This window comes from Nanorana parkeri, unplaced genomic scaffold, assembly GCF_000935625.1.
Source record: "Nanorana parkeri isolate BGI_ZX_2015 unplaced genomic scaffold, ASM93562v1 scaffold1008, whole genome shotgun sequence".
NCBI classification, from domain to species: Eukaryota; Metazoa; Chordata; class Amphibia; order Anura; family Dicroglossidae; genus Nanorana; species Nanorana parkeri.
Window position 1 is genome coordinate 481,607 of NW_017307276.1, and position 20,753 is coordinate 502,359.

The following is a 20,753-nucleotide window of genomic DNA, read 5'->3' on the forward strand; positions in this document are numbered from 1 at the left end:
TGTACTGGGGGGAATTGGGCTTGAGGGGAATTAGTATTGATAGGAGAGGGTACTTTTTGGATGTATGCTGTACACTCGCCTCTGCGTTATTTACTAATAGTACCCTGTACTCTGTGTTACATACTCTGACTCCTGCACTCTACATTACTTAGTCCTGACCCCTGCACTGTGTTGCACACGCTTGACCCCTGCGCTACCTTACGCACACATGACTCCTGCACTCTCTGCATTGCTCACTCCTGACTCTTGTCCTGGGTTATGCACTCCTGATCCCTACACTCTGTGTTATATGCACTCCTCACCCCTGCACTGTATTACGCATTCCTGATCCCTGCACTGGGTTACACACACTTGACCCCTTTACTCTGGGCAATACAAACTACTCACCCCTCTACACTGTGCAATATGCACTCCTAATCTCTGCACTCTCTGAGTTATGCACTCCTGACCTCTCTGCATTATGCACTCCTGACCCCTGCACTCTCTGCATTATGTACTCCTGACCCCTGAACTCTCTGAATTATGTACTCCTGACCCCTGCAATGCATTACACGCTCCTGATCCCTTTACTCTATGCAATATACACTCCTGCACTCTCTACACTATGCAAGTGTGATCCCCACAGTCTCTTTGATACTCATTCCTGACCCTGTGATACATACTACTGACTCCTGTACACTAAGCAATACGCATTCCTAACCACTGCACTCTCTATGATACTTGCTCATGACCTCTGCACTCTCTGCATTACTTACTTACTCTTGACCCCTGCTCTCTGTGCAATATGCACTCCTGACCCTTGCATGGAGCATGCTATACACTACCGACACACTCATTACTCCTGTACTCTGTGTTATATGCACTCTGACCCCTGCACTCTGTGTATTACACACTCTCCACCCTTGTACTTTGTGCAATACGTACTTCTGACCCCTGTTCCTTCTGTAATATGCATGCCTATCTGCAGAACTGTCTGTTAAATGTACTTCTGATCTCTCCACTACAGTATTCACTTCTGACACACCCCTGACCCCTGCCGTACGTTACACACTCCTGATCCCAGCACTCTTGACTCCTGACTCTCTGCATTATGCACTCCTGACCTCTACACTACTTTTCCTCCCCAGCGTACAGCGGGGAGGAAAGAAAGCAGGGATGCGCTGCTGTATCAGCAGAAAAATTGGACTTTTGGCATTTAGCCAAAAGTGCAATTTCCGGCCGATATCTTTTGGCGGCTGATATATTGGTGCAACCCTAATATTTACAGCAATGCAGAATGGCACAGGCTATAGAGGACTACACATCCCAGCAATACTTTATATAACAATAGCATTTCTGTATAAAGTACTGCTGAGATTTGTAGTCCTCTATAGAGGGTGCCATTGTGCATTGCTGCAACCGTACTTTATAAAACATTAGGCTACAAATAATTATTATTTTAATTAATTATTTACCCCCCCTAATTGGCAACAGCTATCATTCAGCATGGCGAGTTATGCACGTAGCCTCATAATTCTGCTCTTGACCTCAAGTGCACCAGTTCTTTCACAAACCTAGCAATGCCCCTGTTTACTGGTAACACCTTCAATATGATGTTAGCTTATCCTATGCAAACACAAGACATTCTGAAAGTTGGTATTTCCTTTTGTTTAGGCACATCTCAGTGTAACAGAACTTGGACCGAGCATTAAACCGATCAGTCAATGAGACCTGCATTGTAGCATGGGGCGGACTGCATCTGCTAGCTCCATAACCTGGAAGCCAGCCAGGATGTATCCAATGGTTTAGTAACATGAAAGGGTTTACAGGTACAGTTTATGGTATGCTAATGAACCTTAAGGTGCATATTGCACAGACTCTCTCTGTTTAAATAATTAATCTTAACTACAGGTTGGCACTAAGAAAAATATGCATGGTTTTACAAAAAATGGGCATGGATGAATGCTTATCTGTTTCACCGGTTAATGTGTTAAAACAACTCATCCAGCAGACCACTTAAAGCTGAACCCTCTAATGTATCTGTTCAATCTAATGTAGCTATTGATTTATTAATGCATCATTCATCAAGCAGTGTAAGTATCCACATTTGACTTGGCATAAGCCTCTTGCATTCCCCTATACAGCAGAGCTTAGACTAGGGAAAGGAGGAGCAGTGCAAGGAGCCAGTCAGTTGTGCTGCAGTGCTCATGTGCTCGCAAGGAACATTCTGGGAAGAGAGAGCTGACAGAGAGATGAGATCATCAGGCTGCTGCTTTTCATTTTACTGCTAGTCTCAGGGTAGGAAGGAGGGACAAGACCTGTAAGTGTTACTGAACAGCAACAGAGAAAATCCAGGTCTCTTGCACCCCAGACAGGACTTTGCAGAGTGGCAGAGCTGTGAAAGTCCCAGGACAAGATGGAGACAAATAAAAATCCTTTGGTGGGTAGAAAACTATATGTTTTTCATCTGTGTATGTAACTGTTTGCCTGAAGTTTATCTTTGATTTGTTACAGAACATTTCATTTTTTGGCCTCTGTTTCTCTGGTATTTCATACCGCTGGCTTTTATTTCCTTTTTTTAAACAAGAAAAAAGTGTTCTCAAAATAGAAGTAAAAAAAGTGTAATGGAATCAATCAAAACCACCACAATGACAGGCACTTCTGATCAATTTCCAGCTTAGTTTCAAATATTCGGTATACTATCTGCACAAAAATGAAATAAAAATGCAATAAATTCTACAGTAGTATGTAAAACGACATACCTTTGCTAAGGAGCTCTGATCCTTCACTAGTTCTTTGACCTGCTTACAGAATAAAAATATACAAAGATTACATATGCCAGCAAAAGTGGTTGAATACAGACTGATTTCATTTGTATGCCTCCCTTAAGGCTAAACTAGACAAATGAGACTGCACACACAAGACAGATTGCTGCCACTTAGATCATCATTTTTTTATAAAGAGAAGGAATATAGAGAAAGAAATCATGCAATACGTTTTTAGAACATCAGTAACCGTGCAAACTAAGTTATGCATGGAAGACTGTTAAAAGCAATGTTGAACAATAAAAGAAAGAAGAAGTCCATGATACCCATAGAATGTAGATGTTTTAGTCCATAGTGCAGCTTTATGAGTGTAAATTATAAAATACAATTGAAAATTCAGTTTAAACATCTCTATAAGCAAATTGTTAAGTGTAACTTCAGTGCAAACTTTTTTTTTCTGATTGTATTAGATAGAATAGGGAACAGTTAACACCCATGTAAGGTTTCCCTTGTTCCCATAGGGTAAAGTTCTTCTCAATTCCAGGAATTCATGAAATTAGGGTAATTCCAGTCAGTGTACCTCAATCTGAATATTGTGCAATCCTTTATATACACAGCACCCACAGACCAACCCAGAAGCCAGTAGGAGTGTACTTTCTTCATTACTTATCATATTCAAACTTCCCAAGCAAAAACATCTTTGTACTGATCTTTTTTAACATCAAGCTTCTTGCATTTGATGGCAGCATGTATGGTGTTCTAGCAACACCAGCAGGTACACTTCAGGATCATTGGATTATACTGAAAAGAAAGTGATGTGGAATGGTGCAGTACAGCATTTTTTTGGATGAAAAACTAAAGTACTAAACAGGCAGGCTGTGCTCCCTATACAGTATGTATCTAAGTTCTTAAGTTTACATTTAGCTAGTGTGTCCCTTTAATAAGGACTTTGGTACCTGTATGAGTGGATCATACCAAAGTAAACACTACATATATAGTGTTGTTATATAAAACAGTGCAAAGGACAGTGATAATGTGCAAGGTTGGTGTAACATAACTGAGTTGTGCTGCTATGGGAGTCTATGGGGTGATTGCCTTTTTGAACAATATCACTTTTTGATGTCGACTGCCTCAATTCATAAATGCAGTCTGCCCACCTGTGTACTTCTTCAGTTACAGAATTACACAAGGTACATAGGTTTATTGCTGCACCTTATTTGTAGGTAAAAATAAAGACACTATAAACAAACAGCATTAAATAAAGAAGAACCATAGTTCCAAAAGTCAGACCCACATATTTAGAATCTCAAGTATTAGATAGTTTTGTGAAACACCTGAGAATAGAGAGGTTCAGTTAAAACCTTACTACTAGAATTATTAGTATTCACAAGACAACACCATAAAAAATCCACAATAGTAAAACATATTCTGAATGACCTTGAGTTTAAACAAAGACCATGGAACTACGCTAGATGATCCTAATAGTCAGATGGAAAGAAAACTACAGAATACACTTTTTCCCTTAGATTAGTTCTACCCTGGCTTACAACGTTTTCCTTCCTCTGCTTCTGATGAGGAGTTAATGCAATATACTTTTATGCCAATTTTTAACAGAGCTCGAATATTTTACTGGCTAATGTTTTTCCCAAAGAAATCCAGTGTCGATTTTCTTTCTCTGGAATAAAATAACTTTAGGAAACATTGTGGGGATATAATTTTGTTTCTCTCCTGCAAGCAGTTCCAGCTTCATCGCACAAGCCACAATACACAAAAACACAACATGCTCTTTGTTAGGATTTCACAGAACTGATTTTGACTTCTCTTTCTTGTGGGCCAAGCAAAACTTACGTTTGGAAGAACAAGCTTGTAGACACTCATTCTCAGTGCTAAATCTGTTTCCATTGCCATCACAACCTCCATACCAGAACTGGGAGCATGCATCAACATCTTTTATATAGTACCACATGCGCTGGAAGTCCCCGCATGTTGTGCCATGACTCACATCCAACAGGCACCTCTCTGCAACTGAAAGAGGCAGGGTTAAACAGAAATACCCTTACTTCTACTAGTGGCTACATGAGTTGTATCCAATGTCACAGAAGCAGCGTATTGTTGTGCTATGATCATTTTTCTTCAGCTTCATGTATCATATGCCTTGCATAAGACAACAACCCTTTCCTGTTTTTTTCTCTTTGATTTCTGTAATATTTAGCACTTTTTAAAGCTGAACTACAGCCAGATACAAAAGACACAAAGAAATGTAGCTATGCATTCATCAATAAATCATTATATGCATTTTTACAAATGCAAGCAGTCGAAGTATCTGTATTTGACTTGGTATCAGCCTCTTGCACTCCCGGTATAGTAGAGGCTCCATGTTCCACGTTCGCTCTCATGATGGACTACAATCTCAATACAAATTAGTAAACTAAACTTGAGATTGTGGTCCATCACGGGAGTGAGCTTCCAGCGATGGCTACTTTACAACACACACAGGCACCATGGGGAACAAGAGTAGCCAGTCTTCAGAAGGAAAGACAGTGACAGCATGAATTCAGAGATGATTTGAGGATCTACAGCTGATTGATGAACAAATAAGGTTCAGTATTTTTAATAGTTAGGGTACTTGAATGCATTTTTCAGATTTAACTCCTGAGTTTAGTGTTGCTTTAAAGCCATTGACTTATTTTGAGATAGTTAAGAATGCGATTTTGATGTAATTTACACGGATGCAAGGATATGATATTTCTTCACAAAGGTGTTAAGAGATTTGATTTTCAGTAATTAGGAGTGAAGGAGTGAATGAGAAAAGGAGTGTTTTCTAATATAGAAAAACATCAATAGTTCAGTAGAATATTTCTACGTCATCCAGCTTTCTCTTTGTGCTTATGGCGACTGGAGTCAGACTTAAGATTTAATTTTTATTAAGTTTGGCTCAAATGTCTTTTTTCCTTCAGTATAAAGTAGAAAATATTAACTGCCATGTATTTTAACTACTATTTTACATCTACTGCTTAAAAGTTTTGAAGGTCTTTTACATTTATCAATAGTTATTTACATCTGCAGATACAAGGTTTTTTGAGGTATAAGAGAAAAACAATTTTACATTATAGACCATTTTTTTTTTAAAGAAGGGAGCAGTTCACACTCAAAATACATCAATAGAGGATCCGGTGGGGTTTCCTGTAGCAATGGGACATGCTAACCATGCTAAAGGTTCATGAGTCCTGACTTAGGGAGGATTGTCATTGCTGATGATTTTATAAGATATGTAAAGAAGCAAGAGTTTATGCTGTAAGTGCAATTGTAACACATTTGCCCTGGATTTTAAAGTACTACATGAGAAGAGCTTCAAAGAGACTGAGAGATACCGAGTATAAACTTGGCATGAGTTTTTTTTCAAATGCCGATATATGCAATGACATACCTCCTTAGACTAAGTCTGTGTGGACAGTATGATCACTTGCTGACTTGACAGGATCCACAGGCAGCTTAATTCTTCGATAAGACAAACAAGCTGAATCCAACAAAGTTTGACTTAAGATAAGGGCAATACAAAGGATGTTTTTCCAGTCCTTTGAAGTGTAGGAAACCAATGACTTTCCTAAGCCCTCTCTTTGTAGTATAAAGTTAAACTATATTGAACAGGATAAGAAATCAGGAAGTATCTAGCTAGGGACTGTAATAACTATGCCCAAGCTAGAGAACAAGAAAATATACCAAGGGCAAAAAAATTAATAAGCAGGCTGGTGTGGCAGCACACACCCACCTGCTATCAGTAGATACCACTATATTAATAGTGCAATGACATTGCAACATTAAACATTACATAACAATAAGTCAATGAAAATGAGTGACTTGTCTTCTGGACCTGAAAAAATAAGAGACATTAAACAAACATATGCACATACGTTCATAAGGGAACAATTAAGTCTCAGATAAGTCTGAACGTTTTCTGGAATAGTCCATGCAGACATCAGGTCACCTGCCCAAGGGTGGCAAAGCCTCCAAGGTCCCTTATGGGTGGAAGCAGGATAGTCTCTCTAAATGGTTAAAATAACTTCTTGACAAGTCTAGAAGACTCTGCTTGCAGCATTCAAAGAAAATGATGTTTTTGCACAATGACTGGTGTAGACGACTCCAATGAGCTCTTTCACGGTTAGCTCAGTTCCTGTTGTAATGCTTGAGCTGTCAGATGTATCAGCATGGGTCTTGATGGAGGAACCTGCAGCTGAATTGTAGGTTACGTCAAGACTCTGTTGCAGGAATGTAGAGTCAAACTCTTTGGAGCTTTCATCAATATTTTCTAAGTGGAAGTATGTTACTGTTTTGCCATGTTTAGTTTGATTTATGACAAAATTAGCTTGAGGTTGCAGCTAGTCCTCTGTGAGCAACTTTGTTGCATCTGCTATAGTAGATAGTGATTTAGACGAACTAGTTACACAGTCCAAGAACTGATCAACATCTGCATTGTTGTGCTGGATCTCTTTTTGTCAGAGTTGGTATTGGCTTTAATTCCCTGTAGCATGAGTTTTGAGAGATTTAAAGAGCATTTTAAATGATCTCAACAATAGTTTTATACATGAGCACACTGTTTGAACAGTATACAGAACATGCATCTTCTGGTGTAGGAATCTCCTCTTCATCATTAGGTATTTTATCACACTGGATGGGTATAGAAAGATGATTTCCATCATTTGCTTTTATGTCTGAAAAGATGAATTGTTCAGCGATAATTCTTGTGGTTTCTTCTGTGCCAGCAAAGGTGTGCATGATGTAGGACAATACTTCTCCCTCTTACATTAAATATGTTATAAAAACTCTGAGGTTCTAAATAAATTAGTTATTTGGTCATCTAACACCACATGCATCCTGACCACTTTCTTTGGTGAACCTTGACAAAACACAGTGACCAAACATATTTTGTCACTGGTTTTCTCTAAAAGTCTTTTGTGATGTAGCTCACTATAATGATTGGAGGTGACTATTCATGGCTCTGCCTGTCATGATCTCATGCAGGTGTAAGATCTTCAGTGGATGAAGAGTCCTGTTTAAAGAGGTCTCAGTGTAAGGCTGGCATGTGCTTGTCACTGCCACATTCCGATCATTTAACTGTAGCTTTGCAGTCTGTGCCAAAGTAAACTGTAGCTGTACAACATCTGAAGCAAATGTCATGGTTCCTAAGAAACTCCTTGCAGTCTTAAAAGGGCTTTCCCTTAAACACACAACACTTTAGCTTGTCGTAGATGAGACAGTGTGTTCTTTCACCATTCTTCATTGTTGCCATTGGTAGTGAGTATGACTCCCATCTTTCTAATGTACACAACATTTCTGGAGTCTCTGTATTTAGTAAACACTAGAGTTTCTCAATCACCAGGTTGAGGGAGAGTGTCAGGAAAATCAAGCACGCAGCCATGCCCAAAGATCTGCGTGTGCGCGCGGGTGATAGGAAGGTCAAGCTGAAGGCAGTGCCCCTAGATAGGCGCGTGGACATGGCTCATGGCAAAGAGCTATGCTGGCTCATAAAACTGCGTGTAGGACGCACTGGCTGATGTGTGTGCACATGAGCAAGAAAGAGCATGCACTTGACACCCAGTGGCCTATTTAAACCTGAGCACCTTAGAAGAGTTGCTGAGTGGTCATTATCTCCTGCCTCCTGTGATCTGACCTGTGTGTTTCCTGTGTTTTAAGTTGGCTTACCTGACTCTGTCAATGCTACCTTGACAATGCTCTCTGCTCACTGCCTTTATACCTTGCTGCCCGACTGTATCTGACCTTAGCTCATATACCCAACTTCGCTCCTTGCCTACTGCATGTGTACCTCTGCCATATCCTGACGTCCTGGTATCCTGTCTCTACTACTTTCCAGTTTCCAGATGGACTGCTGACACCTTGCTGCATCCAGACCAACTGTAGGCACCCGTATACATACTGTGTTCCAGCTCCAGGGGGTGCCAGACAACAGGTGTAAAGGAAGCCCTCACATCACTTGGCCTCCTACAGGTACATGACAGACAGGCTCAGAGAGAGTTTGTGGAGCATTAAGCATAGAGGTAGACTGCACAGAGGGAAGCTGCTTATCAGCACAAACTGGAGATGGCTAAGCTACAGCAATAGTAACAGGATCAGACCCCCAGTTCCCTTGAGCACAGGGAAGCACCATTGGGCTGAAAGGCAAAGCATGGGGGCCTACTAAAATTGCCAGCTAGGAAGGATGATGATTATGGCACTATAAAGGATTCTATAAGTATGAAGTATCAATTGGCACCTGAAGTATATTGTAGTATTGGAGATACCTACAAACACTTGCATATCTGACTACGGCAAGGCTTCCCCTTAAAAAGAGGGAAATCACCCATCGCAACAGCTGCTTTACCTGCAAGCCAAACCTCCAAGCAACTAGCACCTGGAGCTTCTGGTAAGCAGTGGGCATCAAATGACATATACAGCTGCTACAAGCCCCTGTGGCAAGAAGGGATGAGCTCAGGTTTAAACCGAACCCGGTTGGAACCTGAGCTCCTCCGAATCCAGAAGGAGCTCCTCCCAAACAATGGAAAGAAGCTCCTTTTGTACCACCCAATTAGCTGTGTGCGGGGAATTCCCCACAGCAGATTTATGTAAGCAAAGGGGCGGTATGCAGTTATGTAATTGACCTTATATGGCTACATGCCTATATTTAGTGAATTACCTTTACCTAATAGGGCTCTTTGACCATATTTGGTGAATTACATCAGTACAAACATCCTTTGTTTACATGCAGGTCAGGGTGGGAATGCCTGGCTTGCAGCTGATTGGGTGGAAGTGCCCATGGCACTTTTTTGTTCAGTTGAGCTCAGGTTCAAACTGAGTTCAGTCCGAACCTAAGCTCCTCCCTAGTGGCAAGCCTGGACATGTTGGGGACACCTGTCCTGAGCAGAAGAACCTGACATCACATGTGTTATTTGTCATTATAAAAGCAAGGGGCAACAATACCAACCTATAGGCTGTCATCGTGGACAATCAAACCTTTACTGGCTTTTGAGAAACACAAACTTGTTTGCTGTGAGCCCTGATATTTACATGACAATGCTCGCCGATGCCGCTACTGGTGAAGCTGGCTCCATGCTGTTTGGCCGGTTCAATGCTGATTGCCTGGGAAGTCGGCTTCCCAGCCAATCAGCATCGAAGCGGCTTCCCAGCCAATCAGGATTTTTGTGTCTAATCTGATAAAGGCTCTCTGTTGGAAAATGCAGCGGGAAATAAAATAGCAAAAGCAGCTCAAAATAGTGTATTACCATTTAAAAAACTTTATTAAAACTATGTAGATGAAAGCCAAATACACTGACATTTACCAGTCCTATGAACCACACTCGTTTGAAATCAGGTTATTTATCGTATAGTAATAGCCGCAAACATGCAGAATCCGTGCAGATGTAAAGATTTTAGCGTTGCGGGATATGCAAACGTTATATGTGAATGGAGCCTAACGTTGGAAAACCAACACCATCTTGATATTATCTACAGTATGCTCTGATGTGGATACCATGTGATTGGCATTCCCTCTGTATAAGGGCATGACTCTATGGTAAATATTTACTCTGGTTAACCTGATGATTGGTACTATCTATTACCTTGAATTTTTATACTACCGTGTGGTACAGTGACACACTGATTACATGTAGACCATTATATTATATCCTTGTTTTTGTGACAGCTGTAACATTTTGGATTTCCAATCAATTTTAAATAAGGAAAAGGTGAATCTACCCAGTGGATACAGACAGAAATTAAAACCCCAAAATACTTCCTCGTGCTATTCAAAAATAAAACTAAAAGTTTAGGCTGTAGATATATTTTAAATGAAATACTATATATTTTCAGCATTGTGCTCCATATTATGGTATTAGCCATGCCGAACACATCTCATTCCCAACACAGACAATTTCTAGGGATAAGTGAAATGATTTTGACGAAATGGAATTCTCTGAAAAATTACTGAAAATCTACTTTTTTCTCTGTTGTAACATTCTTTTAGTTTACACAGTTTGTATTTGTGTTTTGTATTCTTATTTGTGTACTGTGTTTTTTGTTTTAATTTTTCCTGTGCAAAAAGGAGAGAAAAGATGCAAAACAATTACATTAATTGGGCCACTTTTGAAACAAGAACAGATCCATGATAGATTAAAAGGTTTTCTGTAACCCTCAGCAACTCCCTTTCACCACCACCATGGAATCCAATGTATTTCGCTAACATGGAAAAATTTCACAGACATCTCCCAATTTACGGCTCATCTCTAGGAAACACATTACTTTAAACAATCCATGAAACTGTTAAGAAAAGAAGAAAATACCTATAATGTTCTTTTTAAATATTGCTGGATTAAAAGGAACATGGGTCATATAGATATCTGTTAATAATGTTTGTGCAATTAGGCAAACAGCGTGCTAAGAAGTGGATGAATGGAAGTGCATTGGATGCTAAGCAAAATTAAACAGAAAAGTTTTTACAAGAGGGGAGAATCATCTTAAGAGTTATCAGTAATTTAGCAATGCATAATTTACATTACACAATAACCATAACAAAATACTTGATTTATGAAATCAATTTAGTTCATAAGAATTCATAGCATACAGTTAAAGTTGAGCTATAGGCAAAACAAAAAATTACATATATAATGGATCTGTTATTAGCACTGACACAGCAATCTTAGTTTTTTCCCCACTGTAACATAGTTTTGTTACCCGATGATCCTGCCAGTTTATTTTCTCAACTTCCCTTAAGGGGCTTGTTTGCACAGCAAAATGCTTGCTTTTTACTGTTTGGCTAGTATTAACTAGATGGTGCTGCTCCATTAGCAAATGGCAGGCATTAGCCCACTATATGCTGACTTTGGGCCCCAAGAGGTTATTAGTAAATACTGTATACTCCTGTGACTGAAAAGAGACTCCGTTTTTTTTTTCTTTAATATCTATTATTTAATTCAATGAATATTAATAATTTACCTATTGCTTCCACTAAACACTAGTAGCACCTCAGATCAGTAACTGATATGTTTTCTGTTTCATTCATGATAGTCCAATTGACAGTTTTATAAGGAAATCTATACAACAACAAAGATAATAATCTTTAAAATTTGAGTTAAAACAAAATTAAACAGATGTGCACTACAATTTATGTCTTCTCTAGTGCAGAATGGGGAGTTAAAGCAGATAGCTGATTAGTTTAAATGAGCTAAAGTTACAAAAGTATTTCATGAAATTCAGCTGGTCTTTCCCAAAAGACAAATGGTCTACAGATGTATTTTTCTTTTGAGTTATTCATTTGGGATATGTTGGATTAGGATGAAATTCACTGGAACTGTATTATTGAGACATTTATTTATATGCACGCTTGTACATACCAGTGGTTGTGACCTCGGTTTCAGTTGTTAGACTCTCAGTCTCTACTGTAGGTTCCAGAAGGATATCGCTCTCCACTTCTCCCTCATAATAGTAATCTTCCACTTCTCTTTCCGCAAACTCTCCAGTTTGCTCTGTGGGCTCAACTTCAAGTTCAGTGTAGGAAGCACTAAAAAGATATCCCATTCAATGATTACTATAATGATGATCATAATTATTGTCATTATCAATCATTCATAAAATAATGGATGGTGAAGTCATCCTTCTCCTGCATAGTTTCTGCTCACCATGGTTCACACAAGCAAGCTATATGTCTCTGCCCTCATCTCCCCCTGAGTCTGTGCAGAAACAGTGGCCTACGCAATGGGAAACAGCACACCATGCGCAATCATAGTGATGCATTACAGCAACAGGGCTGTAAGGCACCCAGGACCAACAGCACTGAAAGAATCAGGGGAGATGTATTTGGCACATTATTCTGTTCATCAAGGTGTCTGCCAGTGGACAGAAGTATTCTAACAAAATCCTGTTGTCCCGCAAATCCATGCTGTGTGCTGCTGCCCGCCTGGTGCAGGAACACTTTTTTCTGGACCCAACTTCAGATGCTTTACTAATCTTTCAGGCGGAGTAATTTCCTGTCTGACAAAAGCATTATAGTTCCTGCAGAGGAAGGCAGCGAAAGGGGCGTGTGGATAGTTAAAGTGACATTAAACCCTCAGATTTTTTCCATGGTAGTTTCCCTTCTCTTTGCTGCACTTCCTTTTAAATCCTCATGTCTTCTCATGCTGGGGGAGAACTTCCGTTTGCAGCTGAGTGCCTCTTCCTGTAGTGCTGGCTCAGGTTGCAAACATACACACAGACACCATGTATCCATTTCAGAGACAAGGCAGTCTGCTGCAAAACAGAAGTTCTGCCCAGCATGAGAAGAGATACAGATTTAAAAGGAAGAGCAGCAAAGAGAAGGCAAACAACCATGGATTGCAGTAAGGCACACATTACAGTATTGTTTTATGTTAAAAAATCTGAGGGTTTAATGTCACTTTAATTAATAGCAAAAAGCTTTCAGAAGAAATGAACAGACTATTCCTGCAGACACATGTGAAGACGGTCAGACAAAGGGTGGTCATATTAGGGTATGCATAGTGTGAAAGTGACGCTGGGAGACCAGAGCGACAACAGATTGTGCCAGGGTCACTGAGCCCAAAAGTATACTCCAGGCTTACAGGAGGATGACTTTGGATGTACAGAAGGAAAGTGTTCTGCGAACTGTATGTCCAGCCTGACAGCAGCCACTCAGATTCACTAACAATGGCTTTCCAATTCATGTTTCAATCTGACTGTTGGATGAAGCAATACAGACAGTTTCTAGTTCTGATACTCGGATACATAACAATCAGAAGGAGAGGAAAGGGTTAGAAGTTAGATATCAATCCACAGAGTACCAGTGTCTTCCTTCTCCCTTGATAGTGCATCAATGCTCCCCCCACCCTCAACATAGCACTAGTGCTTACCCTTTCCCCTTACAGAGTATGGGGTCCCCCCTTCTCCCAACAGAACACCAATGTCCCTCCTTTCCCCCCCCCCACTGTGCACCAGTGCCCCCCTCCCCCTACTACGCACGAGTGCCCCCTCTTCCTTCCACTGGGGCACTTTTTCTCCCATTGTCCACCGAGACCAAGAATTTTCCTCCTCCCACTGACCACCAACTCCGGGCATTTTTTCCTACAGTTAACCTCCAAAGACAGGTTATGTTTCTCCCACTGACCAACACGCCTGCCTTTTCTTCCTTTCACTGACCACTGATACAGGGTATCCTTCCTCTCCCTGACCACCAGCGTTGACTATGTTTTTCTCCCTCTGATCACTAATGCTAGACATTTTCCTCCCCCTGGCCATCAATACAAGAAATTTGTTTCTCCCGCTAACCACCTATGCCTTCCATTTTTTCCTCCACAGACACGGTCCACCTTTTCCTCTTGCTGACCAGCAATATAAGGGGCACTATGACATATACTAGTGTTAGCTACACTGTTTACATGTGGTGTAAATAAAGTGCTTTTCACTGTACACCTCAAAAGTTCAGGCTGTGTCTGCTAAACGTGTGCCCATTATATGAATGTAGTATGCAAGGTTTATGTATTTATAATATTACAAACCAACAGAAATAACATATTTGTATTTATAATCGTATTAAAAACTCAAATATTTTACTAAAACATAGAAAGTTTGCTTCATACAGTGTGAGGGGTGCAATGCATTAACACATATTAAAAAACTCTCAGTCTGGCCCCTGTGTCTGTCCCCTCAGTCTGGCCCCTGTGTCTCCTCAGTCTGGTCTATGTGTCTCCTCAGTCTGGTCTATGTGCCCCCTCAGTCAGGTCTATGTGTCCCCTCAGCCTGGTCTATGCCTCCCCCTCAATCTGGCCCCTGTGTCCCCTCAGTCTGATACATGTGTTCTCTCAGTCTAAAACATGTGTCCCCTTGGTCTGGCCCATGTGTCTCCTCTCTGTCTGGCCCCTGTGTTTCCCCTCAGTCTGGCCCCTGTGTCCTCTCAGTCTGGCCCCTGTGTGTCCCTGTGTCTCCCCTTGGTCTGGCCCCCTATGTCTCTGCTCAGTTTGGCCCATGTCCTCTCAGTCTGGCCGCTGTATCCCCTCAATCTGGCCCCTGTGTCCTCTCCGTCTGGTCCCTGTGTCATCCTTAACTCTGGTTGCTGTGTCCTCTCAGACTGGCCCCTGTGTCTCCCCTCAGTCTAGCCCCTGTGTCCTTAGTTTGGCTCCTGTGCCCCCCCACGTGTCCAACACGGGGTGGTGGAGTTCCGGTCACTCCTCAGTGTCTGGTAGTGATTCCCCACCCCCTCCCCCTGTCAGTTTACTTTCTCTGGGACTCCGGTGTTCTCTGATCTTGTTCTTTTCACATCCCGTCGTCCTGCACAGTCCTCCCAGCTTGGTCTGAATTCTGCTGGTGATTTGGGCGCGGTGGCTCCGCTCTGTGTCTGTTCTGCCTGGCTGCTCTGTGCTCACTGATCAATTGAGCTCTCAGAACATGGCCATCGGGCACAGTAGGCTGGGCCGAGCCAGGCCGGGCCGAACACAATCAGGCTGATTTTGTTCGGCCCGGCCGATGGGGCAAGTGCCCGGTATACCCGATGGCCTGTCCGGCCCTGTCTCTATTCATCTATTATGCTTTTTAGATGCACAAAGTAGCAGAAAATCTTATAGAAATCTATTGAATAGAAATCTATTTAAAGAAGCTTCAATTTTCATATTTCTTTATGTTGCATGCTACCTGAATATTTGCTTCATGTCAGCTATAAGAAAAAGGTATGCAGTACCCAGCATACCTTTCCGAGAAAGAGATCAGTGAATCTCCACGTCCTTCACATTCTGCTTGGAAGGCTGACCCTGGATAACGGTTAATTTCATCTCAAGAAAAAGAAAAATGAAGTCAGTGAATGTAAATTGCTACTAGCTGGAAAGTCATGTTAATAAAGAATGACAAAAAACAAGCAGATTACATTTTAGAGGTAAATAAACCAGATCATGCAGCAAGAGCCAGTGCATGTCACTGCTGAGATGTGATCACTGCTGACAGCAAAGTGTTCAGCTTGACCTCCTCAGGTCCTCAGTCATATGTACAGAGTGAAGAATGCCAGCACTCTCATTCGAATAAAAAGCCATCTTTAGTGCGTATCAGTTAAAAGCAGCCACACATGTCTGTGCATATGCTTTTGACGCTACAGAAGTATGTTTCTAGATTCTATCATCTTCATATTAACTTATTATCTTGGATGGCACAAAGCCAGAAATATAAACCACAGTGCAACAGTCCTGCTTACTACAGAGCAACAACATCGGGGAGGGTGTTAACAGCGATATTTCCGTGTTTGCGGATGACACCAAAATAGGGAGGGTAATAGACAATTAGCAATAGCTGTTCAGCTTAGTGATATATTAAGCTTCTGGACTTCCTCCCAAGCTTTGAAAAACTGAAAACAGGAGTGCTGGTGAATTTAGTTATTCTCAGACTGTAGTTAGTCTGAGAGGGATCTGTAGTTATGTGCATCTAATTTCTCCAGAACAATCTATGGTTGCTGCATCTGCCTCTTGCTGGGTGTGTCTCTGCCACAGAGCAGAGCAGCCAATAGGGATTGTTCTGAGCATTTGTGTCTCCTGGCCATTGATACTGACGCTAGGGCTCGAATTATTATTATTATACAGGATTTATATAGCGCCAATAGTTTGCACAGCGCTTTACAATATAAAGCGCTGTGTCGCATCTGGAGGCCCAGTGGTCAGCTACTTATTCTGGAGATGAACATGTACGAGGACTTCTGAAGTGCTCCTTTGCCTGATGTTCTCTGCAGATTGCCATGTATGGCTTAAATGTCCTAGTCTGTGATGGCAGCAATTACTCTGTTCTATTGCTTAAAGGAGTCTACCTCCTTCTGGATGTGCCTGACCCTGACCCTCTCTCCCTGAAGTTCAGCAATAAAATAAATTCAGGTTTTATCTACTGTCTGGACTTCGCTTTGTTGGTCGCCTCTGGAGGTGGTAAGTGCTATTGGGGCAGCAGGTTACTAGAAATCCCTGTACAGGCTATGGAAGACCCATTCATCCAGCGGCTCCTTCGGGGGTGAGCCCTACACTATAAAATTAAGACTCAAAAATTAGCTGGAAGAGAGAATGGTTAACAAAATAGAAGTCGTTAAGTCAATGGACAAGGGGTGGACAAACGACAGTATAGCATCTGTGTAGGTGAGCCACAACTCTCCACAACTCTCCTCTCGCTTTGGAAGTATAGCGTTGAGCTATACTATCCGGTATCTTAATACGGCGATCCTGGAGGTGGCATACACCACATGAAATCTATCTCGTCGTAGTGCAGTGCATTTTAAGAAAAACATTATTAGGACTGAACCCTAGAAATTAAAAATTGACTCCACAGGAAACTAAGTCTGACACCAAGAATCTACCATTCGACAAGGGAAAAAGCAGCACTTTAATTACTTTAAATGGGTACAAGGTATCTTGTCATGGTTCTGTCTACTCCCAAGTGTGTATAAATTACATTATAAAGTACATTGCCACTTACTATTTAGAAGATGAATGAAGGCTTGGGTGAATCTATTAGCATACGCCAGCTCTGGCTTTGCAGCTGTAAGCAGATGTAGGACATGCTGATCATAGGGGAGGCTAGAAAGTTCTTTCAGTTCACTATGGTTTATTTCCTTTCCAAAGGCTAGAACAAATAATGTAAATTTTTCACACTTGATTTTCGTGGATATTTCTTTCAATTTTGCTCTGTCCCAGACACTTGTTTTACTCCCGAGGAGTGTAAAAATGACTTTGTGCTTTCTTGCATTGGGAGCCTTTTTGAAAATATTTTCTATGGTCCACTCAAGAGAATAACCCAGTGATGATGGACCTTCCAGTTGTGTTACAGCCTCTTCAATGTGCTCTTTCATTTGATTCCTGTCATAGTAACTAACAAGATCAAACTCTGTCTTGACAGGGCTTATATTTCGATTAGGCAGAAAGCTAGGATTGGCTTGTTGAACCAGAGCTACTCTAGCTCCAGTGCCTGGTGTTCCAGGCTGAGATGTCACATCAATATGATCCAGCATCGAGCTAACAAAGTCTTTGGCATGCAAAAAGACATCACTCCTGACGCTTCGAGAACTGTCCAATATAAAGGCAATGTCCATGTCTATTTCAGTGGGAGGTATTGGATCCAGTTCACATTCTTCATCAGGTATACATTTATCTGAAACATAACACACTTCCAAAATCAGAATTTTAACAAAGGAATAAAAAGCAGAATACATATTCAAATTTAAATATACATTGTAGGAGATTTTTCAGTTCTATTGTACAATGAGGCAGAGCAACATAGGCATAGCGAGACAGATTATGGGACAAACTTACTTTGAAGTATAAGTGTGCTTTTAAAAAAAAGTATACTACTGCCCTATCCCTAACCCTCTTGAGCACTTGTAAATGATTCTGACATATGTCAAATTTTTTTTTACTGTGTTTGTGCCTATTACACAAGACAAAGGGGCACTCTTTACCCCCGGAGATAAAGAAATGTAACCTCCACATGCAGAAGGGGATCTGTACAGTCATAGCTGTGAAAATGTGGCATAGTCTTCCGAAGGACCCAGTTCTTGCCTTCTCAGTAAAATGCTTCAAAAAAGGGATGGATCTGTTTTTAAATTCACAATATATACCTGAATATTAATATTTATAAGAAATACAACTATATTGTTGATCGAGGGAACATCCAATTGTCTTTAGAGATCAGGATGGATTATTTTTTGCTGTTTGCTGTTTTGCAAATTGGACAAAACTTAAGGCCCCGTTCCCACTGCGCGATATGCAAATCGCGCGTTTGTCGCGCGATTTGCATATTGCGCGGCATCGCGAGATTTGCCGCGCAATATCGCGTTCAAGCTTGCATTGAGCAAGCTTGAATCGCGGCTAAATCCGCTCCAAAAAGGGTCCTGCTGTAGCGACACACGACCCGCGACAGCAGGACCCTTTGCCCCATTGAAATGTATTGGAGCACGATATCGCGCGGTAATTTGCCACGATATCGCGGGAATTACCACGCGATAAATCGCTCAATGTGAACGGGGCTTTATAGATGTTTTGTGCCTTCCTCTGGATAAGCTTCAGGTTTAGGTTCAACTTGACTATGTAACTATGAAATACAGTACATAACCAGATTTACATATTCTAAATATCTCGCATCAAACAAAAACTATTGTTCTTTTGCTGTTGAATTAGTGGCCCAATAAACCATCCACATTCAGGCAGTTCAAATTGATCTCACTAAGTACAAGTGAAGTTGAAAACATTTTTTTTTACATTTCTATAGGAAGTCATAAGTAAAATCTATTATCTCCCTAATTACTAAAGCAACGAAGATTTATAGATTTTTGGCTGAAACTCTTACCATAACATAGAGTGCAATGTGAAATCACTTCCAGTCTCTGGTCTTGAAGTCTCTTCCACACAAACAGCTGGAATCTTCTGCTTTCATCCACCTAATGAACAATACATGGAGTTTATATGATCTCTCATGTTTGTATGGACTTTTCCTGGCATTCCTGAAACCGATTAATTACTCTCTACACAAACTGTCCCTGCCCAAGTGCCTAAGAATTAATTTTGGGAGCAGGGTCTTATATTAATTATTTGTTCTATATACAGTACACTATATACCAGTGATGGCGAACGTTTTTGAACCCGAGTGCCCAAACTGCGACGCAAAATCAATTTATTTATCTCAAAGTGCCAGCGCTGAAAATAAGTACAGTAATACCTTGACATTATACACTCAATAAAACACACATCACGCACTCATTATAAAAAGAAACCACACATACATAGATATCACACACATTAAAAACACACATTGCACACGTAATGAAACACACACATTAAAACACACACATCAAAAAACACACATTAAAAATATATTTAATTTTTATTTTTTTTTAGTCCTCAATCTCTTTTTTTGCATTTTCTGTTCTAAGTGAATGGAAAGCACAGAGGCTTTCCCTTCATTCAGAAACTATTTACTATCAAGCAGTTTCTGAATGGGGAGGAGCCTCTGTACAGAGTGGTTCTCCCCAAAGGTAAACTCATGAATGATCAAGAAGTGATGTAAATCACGTCCTGTTCATTCATAACTGGGGACACATAGTACTATGTGTCCCCAGTTATTTACAAACACTGGAGTGATCAGCTGATCACAGAGGTCTGGTACATATCACACATATGTACCGATCCTCTGCCGCTCGGCCATGCACAAAGGGGGGCTCAGCTTCTCCTCTGAATCTCTGCTGCTTTCCTGGGTAGAGGCAGCGGGGGATCCGAGCACAAGTGAAGAAGGCACTGCAGCCGCGACAAAATCGCGGCGAACGCCGCATGCGCGAGAAATCGCGGCAAAATGTGCGGGAAACCACACAGGAAGTGAGGTAGCTGTCAGTATCCTGGGACTATTTAAGGAGGAGTCAGCCTCTCTTTCATTGCTGATGGTCTTGTCAGCTTGATGTGTTGTATCCTGTGTTCCTGTATTGTTTAAAGCCTGCCTCTGACTCGGATTGCCCTGGACTACTCTCTTGCTTGCTGCCAGCCCTTGACCCCGGCCTGTTTCCTGGACAAGGTCCGCAAAAAGGCTTCGGCCTCGCCAGGCCCGATGGGCGCTTTTTTTTCCCTGCTTCTCGATGCACATTACCTTCCGCCCTGGGTCCAAAAACGTCAAGCCCGATGCCTTGTCCCGCATGTACCCGGAGGGGGAGGACTCAATTCCACCAGTGGCGGTATTGCCTGCCCACAGCTTTCTCCTTTTACAAGAAGACTTGAAATCCCAGTTGAGACGGGCATCTTCCAGTACGGCATTGCCCGCCAATCTGAACCTAACCCCGGACTGATACCTGGGGCCAGCCATGTCGCAATCCCGTTCCAAGAAAGACCAGAAAGCCAAAAATACGGGAAAACCCATAGCAGAGGCAATGGCTAGAGCCTCAGCCAAGATGGCGCCGTCTCCCGCCATACGGACGGCTCCCTCACAGACTGCCTCAGCCTCGAGCAGTGACATGGAGGAAGGTGAACAGCTGAATCC

At 41.5% G+C, this 20,753-nt stretch overlaps 1 protein-coding gene across 1 annotated transcript in view; it reads right to left on the reverse strand.

Annotated features, from left to right (window-relative positions):
* LOC108795804 (collagen alpha-3(VI) chain-like) overlaps positions 1–20,684 on the reverse strand; it is a 25,832-nt gene extending 5,148 nt beyond the window's left edge. Inside the window, exons 1-7 of the mRNA XM_018567112.1 lie at positions 20,367–20,684; positions 19,080–19,170; positions 17,214–17,885; positions 15,463–15,544; positions 12,125–12,291; positions 4,593–4,769; positions 2,742–2,780 (exon numbers count right to left, since the gene is read on the reverse strand). Coding sequence (XP_018422614.1) covers positions 2,742–2,780; positions 4,593–4,769; positions 12,125–12,291; positions 15,463–15,544; positions 17,214–17,885; positions 19,080–19,170; positions 20,367–20,684 — 1,546 coding nt within the window. The remainder of the gene's footprint in view (positions 1–2,741; positions 2,781–4,592; positions 4,770–12,124; positions 12,292–15,462; positions 15,545–17,213; positions 17,886–19,079; positions 19,171–20,366) is intronic.
* Positions 20,685–20,753: the final 69 nt, after the last annotated feature.